We start from the raw sequence: 20,650 nt of genomic DNA on the forward strand, positions 1-20,650 counted from the left end.
ACCAGGGGTGATTCTGTCCCCCAGGGAACACTGGGCAATGTCTGGAGACATTTTGGTTGCCACAACTGGAGGGGAGGGTGCCTCTGGCATCCGGTGGGTAGAGACCAGGGATGCAGCTAAACATCCTACAATACACAGGACAGCACGACCCCCAACAAAGAATTCGCTAGACCAAAATGTCAGAGGTGCTGACTACATATCTAAACTTCATTTTATTTCTAGATGCCTGATTTTATTAAGGTCATTAATGCAAGGTATAGGTTTTTGAATCCCAGATGATAAAACTGTGCATGATTTAACTTTTTTTCTGTACTTCATTCCACTAAATTGAATACCTAATTTTTCATGCCTGTTTCTTCTTTTTTTTGGTCTGCATTGGGTCCTCATTGCTGCGCGTGGGCTTTCTCTAGCTGTGGCGAGCGGGGGCTACTCTTGGTTGTGGTGTGCGGATTTCTCATTGCAGTGGCTTCTCTTGTTGTGGAGCATGGGCTCTAGGCACACGGGCTTCAGTAGTTGTGGCTCACGGGCTCTAGAGAGCAGGCTCAGTAGTTGTGGCTCGCTGGCTCTAAAGCGCAGGCTCAGTAGTTGTGACGCATGGGCTTAGTTGCTCCGTGTCATATGGGATCTTCCCGGACCAGGGCTCGAGCCCGTGTCCCCTGCACTGGCAGGCGGATTCTTAACCACTGCGTCACCAGGGAAGCCCTCACGCCTGTTTCTGAACTGCACATAATTTTTAAAACATAAAATTCTTTGATACTCTAATCTAATTATTAATGTAATGATCAAGTGTAATAGATTATAAGCACATAATCTGAGGGGGGGGGATAAAAAACAACCAGTGCTAAGGCGGAAAAACCCTGACCCCAGACAAGGTAAGGAGCCTGTTTTTCCAAGAGCCTGAATCTGAAAGAAGTTATGTCAAGTGGGCCTCAGATCTGCAGAACAGGGAGGCCAAACCCTGGAATGCAAACAGTTAACAAAACCCAGATCCTTTTCCTCACATCAACATAATAATACCCACCTTTCCTCCAAGGAACCTGAGGGAAAAAAAGGAAATTTTATATATTGCCCTTGTAAGGACTAAACTCTCAGACCCAGGAGGCATTCTGAAGAGCAGCCACCCCTCACCTCTTCATTTCTGCATTTTAACTAGACCCAGTATTTTCTAGAGGAAGAATAAAAGCCCAAGTTTCTAAGGATTTGTCCAGATCACCAAGTGATTCAGTTGGGAAGTTAGTCTTAAAATCTAAGTCAATTTTTTCTTAGACTTACCATTTTTTTGCATAGTTGACCTGAAAATTTACATTTTAGTATGTACCAACTTTATTAGGTTTCTAAATTCTAATTTTCTTTTAGTTTATCTTTTTCCTAAAGTATTCTCACTCTTGACCTCAATAGCTACCCTCTTGCCTTCCTATTAGCACATGGAATACAGCTTAATAATTATTAGTATGTGGAATACAGCTTAATTTTTACCAAAGGTCCAGGATTTAGAATCGACATTTTGAGTACTTGGTTCTTAATGCTTAATGCTTGGTTCAAATTCTCTGGTGATTACTTTCAATTTCATTGCATAGGAAATAGAGGATTTGAGATAAATAAGGTTACATTTCATCAAAATATTTAAAGTGAAAAAGAAAATGTAACAGAAGACAATCTATTAACAAGCAAGGAAAAAGAAGGGAAAAACAAAATAAGCATTTTCCCATCTTTTAATCCAAACTATAAGAATGTTTCTAAAAATGTTTTGTAGGGTATTAACAGGTATTTTACATAAAAGGGTACCAGATCAAGTAAGTCTGGAAAATCGCTCTGTGTCCCCATCCCCACCCACCCTGCAGAGAAATCATTTCACACACTGACAGATGAGGGCTCCAGAATGTCGCTCAACTTTATCCCATGTTTTCCAAATTTATGAGGACCTCAGAACACTCTGTAGTATAAGCTCTATTAAGTTATCTTATTCTATTTTGTTACCATCTTATTTGAGTTCATTTTAGCAGCTGATCCAAAATCCACCAGCTTGATGTGTCCCATTCGGTCAATGAGGATGTTCTCGGGCTTGATGTCTCTGTAAGAAAATCAAGGCCACAAATTAGTGTTATCTTCTCCATGACAATCATCAAGCAACTGCTAACCTAGGATCTTGCTTCAGCCACGAATCTTAGTGTCTGTGGTTTTGCCATACAGACCTCCCTACTGATGGACATACATAATAAGCATTTTGCAAAACAAATTTAAGTAAAAGAATGAGAGAGAAAGAATAGAAGGGAGGGAGGGGAGAAAGAGAGGGAGGAAGGAGAAGGGAAGCAGAGAAGGAAAGGGAACAAAATAAATGTTATTAGATGGATTATTTCTCCTCGAGACACACATTTTACCTCAGGAGAGCTAAGGCCACAAAAAGCTAGGGGATGTGCCCAAGGCCATGTGGCTAGTCAGTGGAAAAACTGAGACACTATTCAGGATTTTGCGGTTCCTGGTCTAACCATCATTCCATTCCCACAACATTCTCAGATGCTCGTAAAACACTAGCTGAGTGAAGATGTAAAGAAACACTTTTCAACCGAGGATGCGGGGGCACACCTTTGTCAATTACTAATGGGCAAGGTCAGAATTACAACTACACCCACTTCTGTTCCTCCGGGATAAGCTGCCTCCTTGCACAAATCAAATTCAGTTTTCCTACCACAGCACCCAGAGAACCCATGCAAGGGTTCCCGGTCTTATTAGGCGCATTGACAGATCCTACCAGCAAACGTGAGAATGTCACAATTTTAGATCTATTTCACCATTGAATGGGTAAGCTGAAACATCTGCCATTTTGGAAAATTTGCTTCCAGTAAATTATGGTGAAGATGGGCTAGAAATTGGATGAAGCATTATTTTCATTCTGAAATCATTCACTCTATTTTAGGAACTCTTAGGTGATACAGACAAATCCCCAGTCAACTACCAGAGAGCCTCACTTACCGATGTACATATCCCATCTGATGAACGCTGTGAACAGCCAAAATGAGTTCAGCTAGGTAAAACTGAATCATATTTTCATCTAGTTGGTCCTCATATCTGTTCAAAAGTGACAGCAAATCCCCTCCAGGCTGATATTCCATGACCTGTATAGAATGCCAAAGTTATTAATTCTTCATACACCCAAAAAAGGGGGAATGTTCTCAATTGGATCCTCGAATACTACCTGACATGTTATAATTACAATGTCTCCACAAAGCAATGAAGATGTATGAGACATACTGTAAGTCATGTAGGACAAGGTCCCTGCCCTAAGGAAATTACACCCGTTACCCAAGAGAATCAATACAATGAAAGATGAATCCTAAACGCCATGTGCAGTGTTTGCAAGGCAAGCTTGAAAAGTTGAATTAAATCTACCCACTCACCCACCCACCCAAGTAGACACCCCAGACATTCCCTGGGATTAGGTACACAGCATAGACAGAAATTCCTGGAGGGCAAGAAATCCTCTTGCATCCTTTCTGCATTTCCCTCAGCACCCAGCAGAATATAGGAGATGGGCAATAAACATGATACAATCTATTTCTTAAACAGTCAGTGTGGAAGGCAACCTGACCATCTCTGTTAAAAATTTTAAGTGTGAACATATACCCTCTGAACCAGTAATTCTGCTTCCGATGATTTATTTTACAGGAACTTACAATAGTTTGGAGATAGACAGATAAAGAGATTCAATGAAGCATTGTTTGTAACATGGGAAAAAGAAACCCTGGAAATCACCCAAACAGCCATCACTAAGAGACTGCTAAAATATGATGTATCTAAACTATGGGACAAGAGGCAGATACTAAAAATGAATGGACTCGATCTATTCATTCTGCCATGGAAAGCCATCTATGATGATATATAGTGATGCCCTAAAGAGGATACAGTAAAACTTTTTTGTGATTAAAAAAACATATATTACATTTGTTAGTATATACTTAAGGGAAAAAACCTGGAAGAATATAAAGTACAGCCTCAGGGAAAATGTTTGATTAGCAAAAGAAAGTCTTCCACCCCAAGAAACTGAAATTCTTCCTCCGTCTGATGAACCGGGGGTGACATTCCTGAGTCGACACGAGGCTTGGAGGCTCATCTGCCCAAGAGGCTTCAAACCTCAGCGCGGTGACTTCACCTCTCTGCCTCTCAGTTTTGTCCTCTGTAAAATGGGGATAAGACTGAGTCCCTCGCAATGCTGTGCCTGGCGGCCACGAGATCCTCCACTGCTGTTCGAGTCCTTTCCTTTCCCTGAATTCACGGCACCATCCTCTCCGCTCTGGCTGGGAGAAGATGGGACCCATTTTGACCATCTCTGCATCCACGTCAACCCCTCCTGTCCTTTGCTCTGATTTCCCATTTTAAAGTGTGGCTCATAGCCACACTTTAAATGTCTTTTATTTTAAGCTGTCTCAAACCCTTTCTGGAAAGAGGCAAGATTCAAATAAAAGTCTTTAAAAAAAAAAACAACACTAAATCTCACAAACCACTGCATTCCAGAAGCCAACTCTGGGATGTGAATTCTCTTCATCCTCCTCCAAACTTCTGTTTGCTTTCAGTCCAGAATTAGAAGAAAGTTCTAGTCAAGTAAGATGTGGAGCATCTGCACACGTCCCCAGAGGCCCCAGGCTGGTCCAGTAAAGACTCTGCCTAGCACCAGGTCAACCCCACACCGGGGACCCTGGGAGGGGCCAGTGACTTGCATGCCCTCCCCAAGGGCCCCTCGTCACCTGGCATCTTACACGTAGCAGATACTCAAGCAGATACTGGACAATTTGATCTAAGGTTCCATTTGCACTGCAACTGCTGGAAAAGAAAAAACTGATTTATGAACTAACAAGAACAGCAGCACTGAGAAGGGGCGGCAACTGACATGCAGACTTTATTTTCCCCAAAGTCTTGGCAGACGTAAGCTGCTCGTGCTGGTCCTCAAAGAGCCAGCAGGAGGCACCTGGCTGCCTGTAGCTCACCCACGTGTCCCAGCCTGGTTCTCCACAGGCCCTGGGTACACGGGTGAATGCTAATTTTTTACGTCTGTTTTAAATATATATTGTCATTAAAAAGGTCTTAAATATCCACACACACAAAGAAAATTCACACATAATAATGGAAGTACTCATGCTTTTAGAACCAAAATGTCTTAAAATATAATAAGAACAATGCATATTTATGACGACATGTTGCAGTTATAAATTTTCTAATCGGGCTCTATTAAAGATGTGAAAAAAATAGAACGGCTTGCGAGTTTAAGGCTGAGAAAGTCAAGCATGTAGCAACTGCTGGCCACTTTTAAGAGCTCACGAACGGACCACTATTTAACACTTAGCGGTGACTCCTGAAGATTCTATTTATAATGACTCGTGAAAAATAGTTCAGAAAATCAAAGCCATCTCGTCGAAAGGCAAAAAGATACATATTCTCTGCTCCTATTCAGAAGATCCAAATTCCTAAGCTGAAAATCCCCGCCCAAACTAGATTAGTCAAACAATTTTGACTGGTCAAACAATTTTCCATTTCTTCAAAAGCGCTCATTAATAAGCAACAAAAATGACAACAGCTGCTAGGCAGCATGCTCTGCAACATGAGGTCAAGAAAGATGTACTAAATGACAAACCTCCTTATCAAAGAACCTAATCAGACTTGACCCACCAACAAGATTCTAGATTACCATACTGCAAATTCCAACCGTACACCATTAGGAGAATTTAGTTTGGGCATTTACTGGGTAAATTTGGCTACCCCAAGATGTTACCCCATCCCCAAACTATCTTACCAGGGTACAGTCACTCATCCTGGGATGAATGGAGCCCAAGGGAAGATAGCTTGTGTGTGGTCAAGCCAAGCTTCATCGACCTTGCTGTTGAGGCTAAAGAAATAATAAAGAACCAGGACTTGGACACTTTCAGAAAACATTTTTGCGCTTTCAAAACGGTACCAGATCAAGGGGCTCCAGAAAAGGGAATCCTTCTACACTGCTGGTGGGAATGTAAGTTGGTGCAGCCACTATGGAAAACAGTAGGAAGGCTCCTCAGAAAACTGAAAATAGAGCTGCCATATGATCCAGCAATCCCGCTCCTTGGCATATACCTGGACAAAACTCTAATTCAAAAAGATACATGCACCCCTATGTTCATAGCAACACTATTCACAATAGCCAAGATATGGAAACAAGCTAAATGTCTGTCAACAGATAAATGGACAAAGAAGATGTGGTATATAAATACAATGGAATCCGACTCAGCCATAAAAAAGAATGAAATAATGCCATTTGCAGCAACATGGATGCAACTAGAGATTATCATACCAAGTGAAGTAAGTCAGAAAAAGACAAATACCACATGATATCACTTATACGTGGAATCTAAAATGTGACACAAATAAACCTATCTATGCAACAGAAACAGAATCACAAACATAGAGAACAGACTGGTAGTTGCCGAGGGGGTGGGGGGAAGGATGGAGTGGGAGGTTGGGGTGAGCAGATGTAAGCTTTTATATATAGAATGGATAAACAACAAGGTCCTACTGTATGGCACAAGGAACTACATTCAATATCTTATGATAGGGCTTCCCTGGCGGCGCAGTGGTTGAGAGTCCGCCTGACGATGCAGGGAACACGGGTTCGTGCCCCGGTCCAGGAGGATCCCACGTGCCGTGGAGTGGCTGGGTCCGTGAGCCATGGCCGCTGAGCCTGCGCGTCTGGAGCCTGTGCTCCGCAACGGGAGAGGCCACAACAGTGAGAGGCCCATGTACCACAAAAAAAAAAAAAAACGAAAACAATAAATATCTTATGATAAATTATAATGGAAAAGAATATGAAAAAAAGAATATATATATATATATATATGTATAACTGAATCACTTAGCTGTACAGCAGAAATTAGCACACTATAAATCAACTAGACTTCATTTAAAAAAAAAAAAAAAGAAAAAAGAGGCTCCAAAAGCATCATCAAGTCACAAAGCAAGAGTTTTCAAGTCTTCATACCAGATGACATGCTGTAAACCAAAGACTGGGGTCAGCAGAGCTGATGAACAAATTAGACCAAAGTCACCACCCAGGCTGTGCCAGTCCATTCACAGCATTTGGATTTGCCCCCAAAATGACTCCATGCCTGATTTTTACTATTCAGAGATGCCCAGGGAGGCAATGTTCCCCCCAGAAATGTGGCTCCTAACCCAAGAAAACTGGCAAGTCCTCTAGGGCAGAGCTTCTCAAACCTGTGTGTACACCAGAATCACCTGGGGAAGCACTTTTTTTAAATGGATAAAACACATTCATCCACATAAATATGTGAGTGCCTATTATGTGCCAGGCACTATTCCAGATATCAGGAAAACAACAGGGAGTCAAATAGACCAAAATCCCTGCCTTCGTGGAACTGTAATTCTAGTAGAAAAAAAAGATAAAGAATTCAGCAGTATGAAAGGGTAAATAAAGTATGTCTCTTCCTCATCTCAACCATTCAGGGAGCTTGCTAAAAACGTGGAGTCCACGGACCAACCCCAGACTTCATGGACAAGCTCCAGGGGTGGGGTCCAGGAATCTGCATTTTTAAGGAGCTACTGGGGTGAGGCTGATGCAGCCAACCCAGAACTTATTTTTTTTTAATGTTTTCATTTATTAGTTTCTTTTTTTTGTTTGTTTTTGGGTTTTTTGGGCCCACTCTGCATGGCATGTGGGATCTTAGTTCCCCGACCAGGGATGAAACCCGTGCCCCCTGCAGTGGAAGCTCGGAGTCCTAACATCCTAACCACTGGACTGCCAGGGAGGTCTCCAGCCAGCATTTTATTGAGACCCGATGCTGATGAGGCTGCGGAGGCATCACGGGTCCTTAACTGCAACTAAATGACACGCTTCTACAGCAGAGGTGCCCCGGTATGAAGCCTGGCTTTAATACACCCCTCACTTCTGCTGCTTACATTTTTCCACTGACTTCCTGGAGCCATTCCGCGTATCAAGACAAGATCACTGGCAACAAAGGGCTGGAACATAACCAGTCCACGAGCACTGAAGCTACGATCCTGCAGGCCACCCCAAGAGTGATCACCAAGGCATGGTAATCAGAGACCAGGGAGACGAGAAGACGGAAAACAGCCCTACAGTGAAACAGCCCTGAACGATGTGACAACCCTGCAGATGGCAGAGAAAGCACAGCAGCTGACAGACCAGCCCGGCTTGGAGCTATAATGGACTTGCTCTCTTAAAGCAAAGACGGTCCGGCCAACAGAGACAGACCCTTCTGAAGGCAGCAGCTGCAGATGCTAATTAAAGGGCAAATCTTACATGTGTTCGGTTTGGAAGCAGCAGCGGCTTCTCTGCTGGTGTCTGCATCTATACTCCGAGTGCTGGGATGGTAATTCCCACCAGTTGTGTTGTGTCTGGAACAAAGGATAAATGTGTGTATTTGTTGTGTGTGCGCACGCATGCTTGCATGTATGTGTGTGCATATCGGGGTAGATAGGTAATAGCTCTTTAGCGTTCTATCCCAATCTGCATACTGATGTCATCAGAGGCATGCCGTGCTGGCCACATCTCAGAAACGTGTCCTTGAAATGCCTGCACTACAATCAGCAGGACGGAAAGTGCCATGAAAATGTAAGGATGCTACTGGCATCATTACCCGCCCTGCCCAGTGTTCGTGATCTTTGGCACGGGGGAGGAGGGAATGGATACTCCAAGCAGAGCGGCCCCTGGCACAAACCCTAAATTATTCTTTTTGAAGGGCAAGGTGACCAAGAGAAAAAGAGTGAAGGCCCTTTATTTCAGAAAATACAAATCCCAGCCTGAGTCATCCTTCTGTTCAAAAAAATCCTCATTGAGCATCAAATCATCCAGAGTCTTGGCAAGAAATCGCACACTCAAACTAGGTAACTGAGGACATTAATTGAGGAAAAGCCTATTTGTAAAGGTGTGGGTGAGGTTAAAGGAAATGAACATGGGATGCTGAGGCACCCCGGGACTAGTAACAGCAGGGGAGTAGGTACCACTCGTTGGCCTGAGAGGGCAAGGAAAGGGGTCTCAGGTGTGTACACTATTACTGAAGAAACAGAAGCAAGAAGCAGTAACCAGAAACTAGCTACGGCTACAGGACAATGGTTCTCCAAGTGGGGTCTCCAGTCCAGCAACAGCAGCATCACCTGGGAACTGGTTAGAAATGCAAATTCCTGGGCCCCACCTCCACCCCCACTGGATCAGCAACTCTGAAGGTGGGCCAGGCAAACCGGGACACCGTAGGAAAACTGTAGCCCCGAAAACGGTGGGACTCTAAATGCCCTCACTGCATGGGGACTTCCTGGTGGTCCCGTGGGTAAGACTCCGTGCTCCCAATGCAGCGGGCCCAGGTTCGATCCCTGGTCAGGGAAATAGATCCTGAATGCATGCCGCATCTAAGAGTCTGCATGCCGCAACTAAGAAGCCCACACGTCACAACGAAGAATGCGCATGCCGCACCTAAGACCGGCACAGCCAAAATAAATAAATAAATATTTTTAAACAAATAAATAAATAAATGCACTCACTTGAAATATGCCTCAAAAGACCAACACAAAAAACAACTACTTCAGAGAGTCCGCCTGCCGATGGAGGGGACACGGGTTCGTGCCCCGGTCCGGGAAGATCCCACATGCCGCGGAGCAGCTGGGTCCGTGAGCCATGGCCGCTGAGCCTGCGCTCCGCAATGGGAGAGGCCACAACAGTGAGAGGCCCGCGTACCGCAAAAAAAAAAAAAAAACAAAACTACTTCAAAGGCACTGATAATTCAAAGAACCTCCTGAGGCAATAACACACTCAGCAACTGAACTGGAGTCAATAAGACATATTAATATTTCATTTCACCCATGAGAAAATTGAAGCCGGAAAGGCCAATGACTCCAGAGAGACCAAGCAAGGTACAGGAATAAAACAAGAACCTATATTCTAAGTAACAGCTTCCTTCTGATGGGCAGCTAGCTTGTGAAGCAACCAACACTGGTGAGTTTTGAGACATGCCTGAAAACTGCATCATCTTCCCCAAGAGATCAAAACAGCACGTCTCGTTGTCACAATGACCATAAGCTGCTGTATTTCACTAAAACAAAAAACAACGAAGTTGTGCTTGTTAACTCTCTCCCACCCTCAACGACAGCAGAGACTGGCGATCACACAGGCCATGGGGTCACTGCCTAGAAAAAGTCCACCTCCAAATGACTCCTACATAGGAAGGGAAGTGTCCATGAAATTGCATGACTGTGGTTGAAAGCAAGACAGGAAATAGAACCACAGCTGCGTTAGAAACGGTTTTAGATGTGCCAGTATAAAGGTAATGAGGAAGACCACCAGAGGTTGAGCTGGGGGCCTGGCATCTAACCCCATCTGTTACCTACAAAAGTAGCTGTTTTAACCTCTGTGCCAGACTCTAACTTATCCCCCAAATACATTCTTCCCTTCTCCCACAGTAATAAGAATGTTAGCTGGATACAGGCCATGCAGCGAGACAGTACACACATGTACACATGCGACGAAGTTCTGGTCAAGAAGATGTGAGAGGAAGTGATGTGTCCCACTTCCACATCATCCTGTGCAGAAGGAATCTGCTTGCTCTGCCTTTCTGCTCTTTTCTCCTCCCAGCCACGTGCAACACAGACATGAAATGGCCCAACTTCAAGCATGTCAAAAAGGACAACATTCTAAAGCACAGGAAGCCACAGGAGGGAATCATCACATATGACAGGGTTGCCCCACCCTGCTGGGGGTCTCTCTGTTACATGACCTTAGGCTATACCTTAACTAATACACCCATGTGTGCAACTGGGGGAAAAGACTTTGGGAATGAACAGAGGGAAGCTGATGTAAGGTCCCAGAAGGGAAAGTAGACTCGTGAGGCAGTAACAGCAGAGCACGGGCAGACTGAAAAGACCCACAGAATGAAAAGTATCAGCACAAAGCCAGGAAGCTTTATGAATCTCACAAAGAATTTAGCTACAACAATGCTACAAGTGGTGAGTTGCAGAACAATGTTTTCTTTGTAGAGATCAGCTCCTTCATGGAAGGACCCTGGGGAAGGCATCTGTTAAACAGAACTGAACAGATTTCATCATGAACCAGATCAACAAAGTACTACTTCCGTGGACCACTTGACAGAATACACGACTCGCCTTGTTATATGGAACCAGACGTTGACGGACTTTGCTATGATTTTCTGTAGCAAAAACTGGAAAGCCACACTCATTGGTATGCAACTACGAATGGGCAATTTCTAACCATCAAAACTCAAAAGGATCCAAGTTCAATTTCCTTGCACTGCAATCCAAATTTTAAAAATCTCACTGGGTCTGCGTTCAATTACATACTTGGAGAGCAAAACTCACACTATTAACGTAATACAATTTCCATAATACCTTGAGTACATTTGTATGTAAATCAAATTTCTATGAAATTATCATGCATTCATCCAATAAATATGTCTTAAGCAATAACCTGGGGAAGCTCTACTGGAAGCAAGGGAGAAATCATCCCTCTCCTGGTGGGGGGCGTAGCCTGGTGGAGACAACCGCCCCCCATTCACGAAGAGGAAGTACAGGCTGCTCTGAGCGCACAGCAGAAGGAAGCCCCTCCCACGGCAGAAGATCCGGGAAGGGTTTCTGGAGGAAGTCACATCTGTCCCAAGCCCAGAAGGAGAAATGAGAGTTAGTCAGGTAAACGTGGAAAGACGGGAGAGTGAGGAGAAAGGTCAGAGGCAAGTTCAAAGAACCAAAGGAAGCTCAGGGTGAATGTAAAGTGAAAGGAGAGAGATGTGAGCACTGAGGCTGGAGGCATCTGAGGAAAAGGCCTCGTAAACCACACGGAAGAGTCTGGACTTCATCCAGGGGGCAGCAGGGAGTCTTGAAGGGTTTTAACAGCGCGATGGCTTGGCTGCAGTGTGGAGAAGACCTGGGGAAAGAGCAAGACAGATGGCAGGGAGAACACTTAGGAGGTTGTTGCAGGAATGCGGGCAAAGGAAGATGGCGGCCTGGACTCCCACAGTAAAAACAGCACTGGAGAGAAGAGATTGCACCGAGAAATACACAGGAAATGGAATCCTATTTTTTTCATTGATTTTTTAAAAATTTTATTTATTTTTAATTGAAGTATAGTTGATTTACAGTGATTCAGGTGTACAACGGGGTGATTCAGTTCATATATATATATATATATATATATATATGTTCTTTTTCAGATTCTTTTCCATTATAGGTTATTACAAGATACTGAATATAGTTCCCTGTGCTATACAATAGGTCCTCGTTGTTTATCTATTTTATACATAGTATTGTGTATCTGTTAATCCTAAATTCCCAATTTATCCCTCCTCCCCTTTCCCCTTTGGTAACCATAACTTTGTTTTCTAAGTTTGTGAGTCTGTTTCTGTTTTGTAAATAAGTTCATTTGTACCATTTTTTTAGATTCCACAAATAAGTGATATCATATGGCATTTGTCTTTCTCTGTCTGACTTACTGCACTTAGTGTGATAATCTCTAGGTCCATCCATGTTGCTGCAAATGGAATTATTTCATTCTTTTTTATGGCTGAGTAACATTCCATTGTACATATGTACTGCATCTTCTTTATCCATACCTCTGTCAGTGGACATTTAGGTTGCTTCCATGTCCTGGTTATTGTAAATAGTGCTGCTATGTCATTGATTTTAAATGTATCTTTGGGGACTTCACTAGTGGTGCAGTGGTTAAGAATCCACCTGCCAATGCATGGGACACGGGTTCTATCCCTAGTCCAGGAAGATCCCACATACCGCGGAGCAACTAAGCCCATACGCCACAACTACTGAGCCTACACCCTAGAGCCCACGAGCCACAACTACTGAGCCTGTGCACCACAACTACTGAGCCCACGTGCTGTAACTACTGAAGCCCGCGTGCCTAGAGCCTGTGCTCCGCAACAAGAGAAGCCTCCGCAATGAGAAGCCCACGCAACACAACAAAGAGCAGCCCCCGCTCACCGCAACTAGAGAAAGCCCACATGCAGCGACAAAGACCCAATGCAGCCAAAAATAAAAATAACATCAATCATATTAAAAATAAAGAACGAAAGAATATATCTTCAATTAAACAACAACTGCATTACAAATTAATGTTTAACTGCCAGGGGAGTTTACTACGATTTGTATGTTTCCCCAAACCTCAAAGGTGTAACGATCTAGAGGCACAGTGGAATTTCAGTACGTTATAACACAAATACAGACGTATAGTGCCCTTATCTTGCCACAGGCAGAATGTGTCTCCAGATTCAGAAATGTTCAGATTTTAGGACGGCACAATGTTGCGTATGGTTTGTATTATGCAACACCCTCAGGTAGGGCCTGGGATATCACCCTGTAATCAAACATACTCATAACTTGCAGCAAAATGGATGAACAGTCACTCTAAAGGGAATGAATAAGAGTTCGGGTCAGGTTTTGCTACAAAGCTCAAGTCAGGTCTTGCTGCCAAATAAGTAATAAAATAACATGAGGTTTTCCAGAGTACGGGGTATTTCAGAATTGCAGACAAGAGGCGGTGGATCTATCATCATACCTTAATTCCTATGCTAAGTTTGGATTTTTCATATGAAAACGGTACCCTTAGCAAGCATTTTATTCCAAAGTACTGGAAAAGAGAATGCAGGCAAGGAAATAATTACAAGACCCCACTGGTAATACCCAGTTGAGCTACTTAAGAAGGGTATAAAAACCTCCTTGCAGCCAGGTATCAATGTGCTGAGGCAACCAGAATGCAAGAAAACACTCGTTTTGAGAACAGTCCCATTTCCCAAGATGGTGGGTAGAAAAACTGAGAAGACCATCCTAAGCTAAGGATGCCAATGCCAGTGTCAAGAGCCAGAGGGAAGCCCCACAGCCCAAAGACCCAAAACAGGAAGCCCCCTGCAGATGGGAGCCTGTCCTAGCAGAGGAACGGCAGATATTCCCAATCTACAAGGTATTCCAGAAAAGTTACATGCAAGCAGAAGTCCACAGCAGTCAAATCCACAATTAAGAAAAAGAAAGAGACGGTTCTTACCACTGTGACAAGGCCAATTGGTATGGACAAAAAGGGTGACACTGAAGAGTTTAAACTTCTCAAAACGCCCAAATATCACCCTCCCAGAGATATGCTTTGGAAACTGTTGAGCAGTGGGGGGAAAAAAACCCAACTATAATCAACATGAAAACAACTACGAGTGTTGCTCCTAGGGCCCCGCTGACCATCCTCACTGGCCACCCCAGAGACAAGCAGAGGGTGGTTTCCCTGCAGGAACTGAGCAGGAGCTTGCCGCTTGGGACTGGACCACTAGCCCTCACATTCATCTGAGTTCCTTTACGCAGGACACTCAGAATCTGCCATCACCTCTACCAAAACTGACCATGATGGTGTGAAAGTCCCAAAGCATCTCAACAGTGCTACTTTTATGAAGAAGAAGCTGCATGAGATTGGACATCAAAAAGGTTGAGCTTTTCGACTCAGAGGAAGAGTACGATAAGATTTCAGAGCAGAGCAATCTGTGGAGTCTCAACTTCTGCCAAAAATCAGAGCCCTTCCTAGCTCCAGGATGGCCTGTGTGCTGTGTGGCCTCAAAAACTAACATTATGCTCACACGCTGGTGTGCTATATCATTTGCAGGGCTCCAGTTAAAATGTCCAAAACAACAACAACAACAAACAAACAAAGAGCCTGCTGTGTCAAGGTAACTGCTTTTCTGAAGGCTAACGAATAAATCTGTTAATATGCCCAAATACAAGGCACTCCGCAAGACACAGAGAGCACAAGACAAATATCATGTATGCAACAAATGTCCTAGAACACCAGTGAGCTTAGAAACACACCAAGGTCATTAGTAAAGGAAAGGGTTCCAAGCCCCATGTGTCAAGGAAGAAAAGCTTCCAAGACAATATTCAAGGAAAGGAAGTTTCGGGACACAGAGACCACAGGTGTGCTGTTGATTCTGAAGGAGCACTTGGTCAGCGCAAGGCCGGTCTCCCAGTGCATCTGTGTGAGAATGTCCTTGCTCAGAAGGCTGGGTAGGGCCAGGGACCAAGGCAAATAAACTGTTTATTCCAGGTCAGAAATAAAGGTGTAAAGTCCCCCCAAAATGCCCAGTGGAGGTTCAAGACAAATAGGAATCCGTCTCTCTCTTACCCTTTTCTCTGACATGAGCTTTACAGAAGTTTATCTCCATTCAACGTAATAGGATAGTCTTGTTTTAAGGGCTGAATCAAGAACAAAAATTGTTTTTAGGATACCTTTTTAATTTTAGGAATCTAAACCCCCAAGAGCCTAAACAAGGCCCCAAAATGAATTTTAGCATTCTGTAAGCTATGCTACAGGCACATCAGGAAAAACCATGGCATTGCTCGAAAGAATGAGGCAGATCTGCATGTAGTGACATGGAAAGATGTCAGGGACAAATCGTTCAACGCAAAAAGCAAGCTGAAGAGCAAAGTAGACAGTAATATACCATTTTTGTAAAACACACTATATACGTGTGTTACACGCATAGACATAGAAATATTTTTCCGCAAGGCGTGGTTAAGGGCCAGAAAGAACATACATAACCATTAACATTTGTTTCCTTGGGGAAAGAGATTAGAAAGAAAGGTAGAGCATGTTCCCTTCTATTTCATAAATTTCTGCAGCATTTGCATTTTCTTATAATACCTATGCATTATCTCAATTTTTTTAATTTAAAGCAAGATTCTGTTAAAGGAAACAGCAGACTATTTCCAAATAAATGACTTCTCCTTATTGCTCTGTGAGCCACAGCTACAATATCTAGCAATAAATGAAGCTCTTTCTAAATGGGTTAGTTCTTCATATTTAAGACAAGAAGAACAGGAAGACACCTGAAAGTCAGGAAAGCATGAGAAAGAATGAGAGGTGTTGTGGGCCACGTGGGCAAGAACCACATTGAATTCCACAGCTGTACTATCTGATTATTGCAACACCAGACTAATTCTAGAGAGATGGAAAGACTCACCAGATAAAGATTATTTTTGTCCTGAAAGGCATACTGTAACCGGGGGATCCAAGGGCTTGTGCTCTGAGATAATATGTTCTGTTCTTCCTCAAAATATGAAACCTAGGGGGAAAAGAAACTGTTTAGACAATTATAAAGAACTAAGTGTGATGGGGAAAATGCCCTTTGCTTAAACTGATAATTCTAGTTTTGTTTTGTTTTAAAAAAGCCATCACTTAGCCCAACATTCCACAAATCTCATCCTTCTGCCTACTTTGCTCACCATTTTTGCCAGATGCATATGTGTCCAATTATTTACTTAACGTCTTTCTTTAAAGTCAACTCACTACTTCTAAATCTAAATCTCTTTCTCTTTACCTTCCCTTCCTGAGCAATTCAGTCCTAAAGCCCTCAGATGGAGAAAAACCACCAGGTAAGCATCCATGACAGGTGGCAAGGAGAGCCATGGTGGCCCAGAACAGGGTGACTGGTCCAAGCAAGGTGAGGAAGGTCATCACATGTAGGGATGGCCTAGAGCAGGGCATCTGAACCTACCAAGGGGAGGCGGAAGCAGCAAACACAGTAGATTGGATGGACACAGGTGCATAAAATAAGTGAAAAATATTAAGGGTGATATCAGAGAAGAGAGTTACAAACATGGAAAGTGTGAAAATTACAATGAACCTCGTGAAGCTGGACTGGACTTGGAAGTGTCGATGTGAACACATGGTTTTCAACATATAGAGATAGATACAGAAATAAACAGAGATGTAAATGTGTGTCTGTGTGTGTGAAGGTAGGTATACTGCATACATGTACATGTATTCCCTGGCTTTGTCCACTGAAAGGTGTCTGGGAGCAATGACATCCCAATAGCAATCAGAACACCTAGCGCCCAGATCGTGGCCTCTAAATACCATTTTCCACTTAAAAACAAAAACAAAACAAAACAAAAAGAGGTCCTTGGAGAAATGACTGATTGCAGGTCTGGGGCAGGTAAAGTAAAAGTGTAAGAGCCTGAACATCTTGCTGTATCAGAAAGCAACACAGAACTCAAAGATGGGGAATATGTCAAAAGGACACAAAAGCCAACCTGAGGAGATTCTTTTTTTTTTAATTTAATTTTATTTATTATACAGCAGGTTATTAGTTATCTATTTTATACATATTCGTGTACACATGTCAATCCCAATCTCCCAATGCATCCCACCCCACCCCCACTTTCCCCCTGTGGTGTCCATACATTTGTTCTCTATATCTGTGTCTCTATTTCTGCCTTGCTAACCAGTTCATCTGTACCATTTTTCTAGATTCCACATATATGTGCTAATATACGATATTTGTTTGTCTCTTTCTGACTTACTTCACTCTGTATGACAGTCTCTAGGTCCATCCAAGTCTCTACAAATGACCCAATTTTGTTCCTTTTTATGGCTGAGTAATACTCCATTGTATATATGTACCACATATTCTTTAACCATTAGTCTGTCGATGGGCATTTAGGTTGCTTCCATGACCTGGCTATTGTAAATAGTGCTGCAATGAACATTGGGGTGCATGTGTCTTTTTGAATTACAGTTTTCTCTGGGTATACGCCCAGAAGTGGGATTGCTGGATCATACGGTAATTCTATTTTTAGTTTTTTAAGGAACCTCCATACTGTTCTCCATGGTGGCTGTCTAAATTTACATTCCCACCAACAGTGCAAGAGGGTTCCCTTTTCTCTCATTGGCCAACTTGGGGACAATCTGAGTATAAAAATATATTATGACAGGAATGGATTGTAATTCACTGACAGGAAAATGCAAGTCCATACAGATATAAATAAATTCATGGATTGAAAGTTTTATGAGAAATAGGTATTTCCATAGTTTGAAAGTATCTCCTTCCAAAATATACATATGTAATTACAAAGGGGAAAGGAGTTAACTCCACAGTGGATAAGTGCGGCAGATACCAAAGTGACATCCTCAGGAATGTGACAAACTGAAATTGAGACTCACCTGTTGGGATGCAATGAGAGGAACAGAGCATTCTGTCTGTGATAATCCTGCCTGAACCTGAATCTCAGCATGAGCAACATCAGACAAATCTAAATTTTACAAAATAACTGGCCTACAATCTTCAGAGTCGCCAAGGTCATGAGAGTCCGGGAGAAATGAAGGGACTGTTCCAGACTGAAAAGACTAGAGGGACAGGACAACTAAATGCCACGTGGGATCCTGAAGTGAATCCTTTTGTTCTAAAAGACCATGGAACAAACTGGTGAACCCTGAGTGGGGCCTGAGGATTAGATGGTGGTAATTTTATCATGGTTGATTTCCTGATTTTGATGGTTGTGTTGTCATTCATGGGAAAACGTCCTTATTATAGGAAATGTACTCTGAAGTACCTGGAGATAATGGGGCATCGGGTTGGTGAGTGATTTTCAAATGGTTCAGGAAAAGGAAGTTGTTGATACTATATGTGATAGTTTTGTGTGTCAACTTGGCTAGGCTCTAGCACCCAGTCATTCAAGCCAACACTAATCTAGGTGTTGCCGTGAGGCTGTTGTGTAGGCGGTGGTTAATTTAGTAAAGGAGGTTATCCTTGATAATTTGGGTGTGCCTCATCCAATCAGTTGAAAGGTCTTAAGAACAAAACTGAGGCTTCCCTGAGAAAGAAGAAATTCTGCCTCAAGACTGCATCACCAGCTTCTGCCTGAGAGCTTCCAGCCTCTTGACCTGCCCTACAGATTTCAGCCTTCCTAGCGCCCACAGTCAGGTAAGTCATACACATATGCGTATGTATGTATAGTCAATGTGTACATGTATGTATATTCAATGTGTACATGTATGTATAGTCAATGTGTATAGATAGCATTATCATATATATATACTATAGAACCTTGACTGACACACTATACTTGTGACTTTTCTGTAAATTTGTGACTGTTTCCAAGTAATTTAATTTTAAATACACCTTCTTCCATTTCGTTCTAAGAGTAACATCTGTGAAAGTGCCAGGTTTGGATATGCCAGTTAATACTAAACCATTAAATGTTTTAAAATAGTTCTGTCCATGTGTGTACTGCCCAAAATCATCATGCACACCACCAGTTTAACCTCTAACACATCTGGGAAACACCAACCCAACCCCCGAAATCTACCGTGTGGGATTTGCTGATCCTTCTGTTTTCCTGGCACATAAAAAGTGTTCAGTGAAGGCTGGCTGAACAGAAGGGTCTACAACTTCACTTGCTTATCATTGACACCTCGTCCGACCCCTGAAGCTTCTATTAAAACAAATGGTCTCTGGGGACCTCTTCCAGTTTTCATGGAGCTCTGGGCGGGGTTGCTGGCTTCTCCTAGGTGACAGGTCTTGTTCACAGGATGCTACCTCTTCTCACCTCCTCTCTGGCACTTCCTTCCCCCAACTCCCTGTGCTGACTTCTCTTCTCACACCCTTCAATTCCAAAGCCTCACCATGGCTCAGGTAAGGAATGGGTGGGTGGGGTTAATTAGCTCCCGGGTGTGTGCGATTTTTAAATCTCCCAGCCCACGCCTCGCAAGGGGTCATCTCAAGTCATTCACCTGGAGGAACGCACACCTATGTGAGTGTCTCTATCACTTGCCTGCAGTATCGTAGACGCTGAATTTGCTTCCTTTGATATGCACCATTTCCCACCTGAAATATAAGCAGCACAAGCCTACATCTAAGGCCTCTTCCAAGGACCTAGGAACACACCAGACACGACTGGTGCTCAGCAGGTGTGGCCTGATGACAGGTGGTTGTTAGGTGCTGGGTGGCTGAGTGGGCATCTTCCACGCCTCTCTTCCGAATGATTTGCCATGTCCTGTCATTTGTCCTTTCTGTGAAGTTGCCCACATTTCATTCCTGAACGCACGCCACAGCTTTCCTGGATGCTGACAAGCAGCTTCCTGCCCTCCGCTGAGTCTCTGACTGGAGACCACACAAAGTCACTTAGGTACTCAGACCCAGATCCCAGCCGCCTTCCTCCAAAAACCTACGTGATCCCCAAAGATCTCACAAATTAAACTGTGACTCCAAAAAGCAGTCCTTGGGGAGGGTGAGTTACTATTTAATGGGTAGAGTTTCTATCTGGGATGATGAAAAAGTTCTGCAGAAGGACAGCGGTGATGGTGGCACACTGTGAATGTACTTAATGCCACTGAACTGTACACTTAAAAATGGCTAAAATGGTAAATTTTATGTTGCATGTATTTTATCACAGTAACCAAAAAAGGTTCTTGAGGTTTCCCACCAATCACTCCCTCCCAACTCCAATAACCTTATTTCTCCCCATCTCCCAGTCTATTCGTTCTAAACCACTTAAACAACAAAAACAAACAAACACATCTGCGTAGCGTTCTAATACTCACACCTCCAGAACGGCACACACGCCACACTTCTACCTGGTACATTCTCGTCACTTCTCTCTGTCCAGAGCCCATGCTCCCTCTCAGCACTGTGAACCTTCCCTAACTGTCTCTGGCTCACCCACACCTCTCCTCATTCTATTGTTCATGAATTTGCTAACTGCTCCCTCTTCTGTGATGCTTTAGCTCCTAAGTGCCTGCTTTACGGATCTGTGCTTTACCTCCACTTTCCAAGGTTGTTCTAAAACCCTGAAATTAACAGCCATGGAGCTTCGATTCCTTTTGCAGGCTTCC

The 20,650-nt window shown here is 43.3% G+C and overlaps 1 protein-coding gene across 1 annotated transcript in view; it reads right to left on the reverse strand.

The window, feature by feature from the left end:
• Nucleotides 1–20,650, reverse strand: part of CIT (citron rho-interacting serine/threonine kinase) — a 169,569-nt gene that overhangs the window by 132,758 nt on the left and 16,161 nt on the right. The window contains exons 5-7 of the mRNA XM_029222385.1: nt 15,999–16,100; nt 2,971–3,113; nt 1,978–2,071 (exon numbers count right to left, since the gene is read on the reverse strand). Coding sequence (XP_029078218.1) covers nt 1,978–2,071; nt 2,971–3,113; nt 15,999–16,100 — 339 coding nt within the window. The remainder of the gene's footprint in view (nt 1–1,977; nt 2,072–2,970; nt 3,114–15,998; nt 16,101–20,650) is intronic.

Source organism: Monodon monoceros, unplaced genomic scaffold (genome assembly GCF_005190385.1).
Source record: "Monodon monoceros isolate NGI ecotype Baffin Bay Population unplaced genomic scaffold, NGI_Narwhal_1 Super_Scaffold_1, whole genome shotgun sequence".
Classification (NCBI taxonomy): Eukaryota; Metazoa; Chordata; class Mammalia; order Artiodactyla; family Monodontidae; genus Monodon; species Monodon monoceros.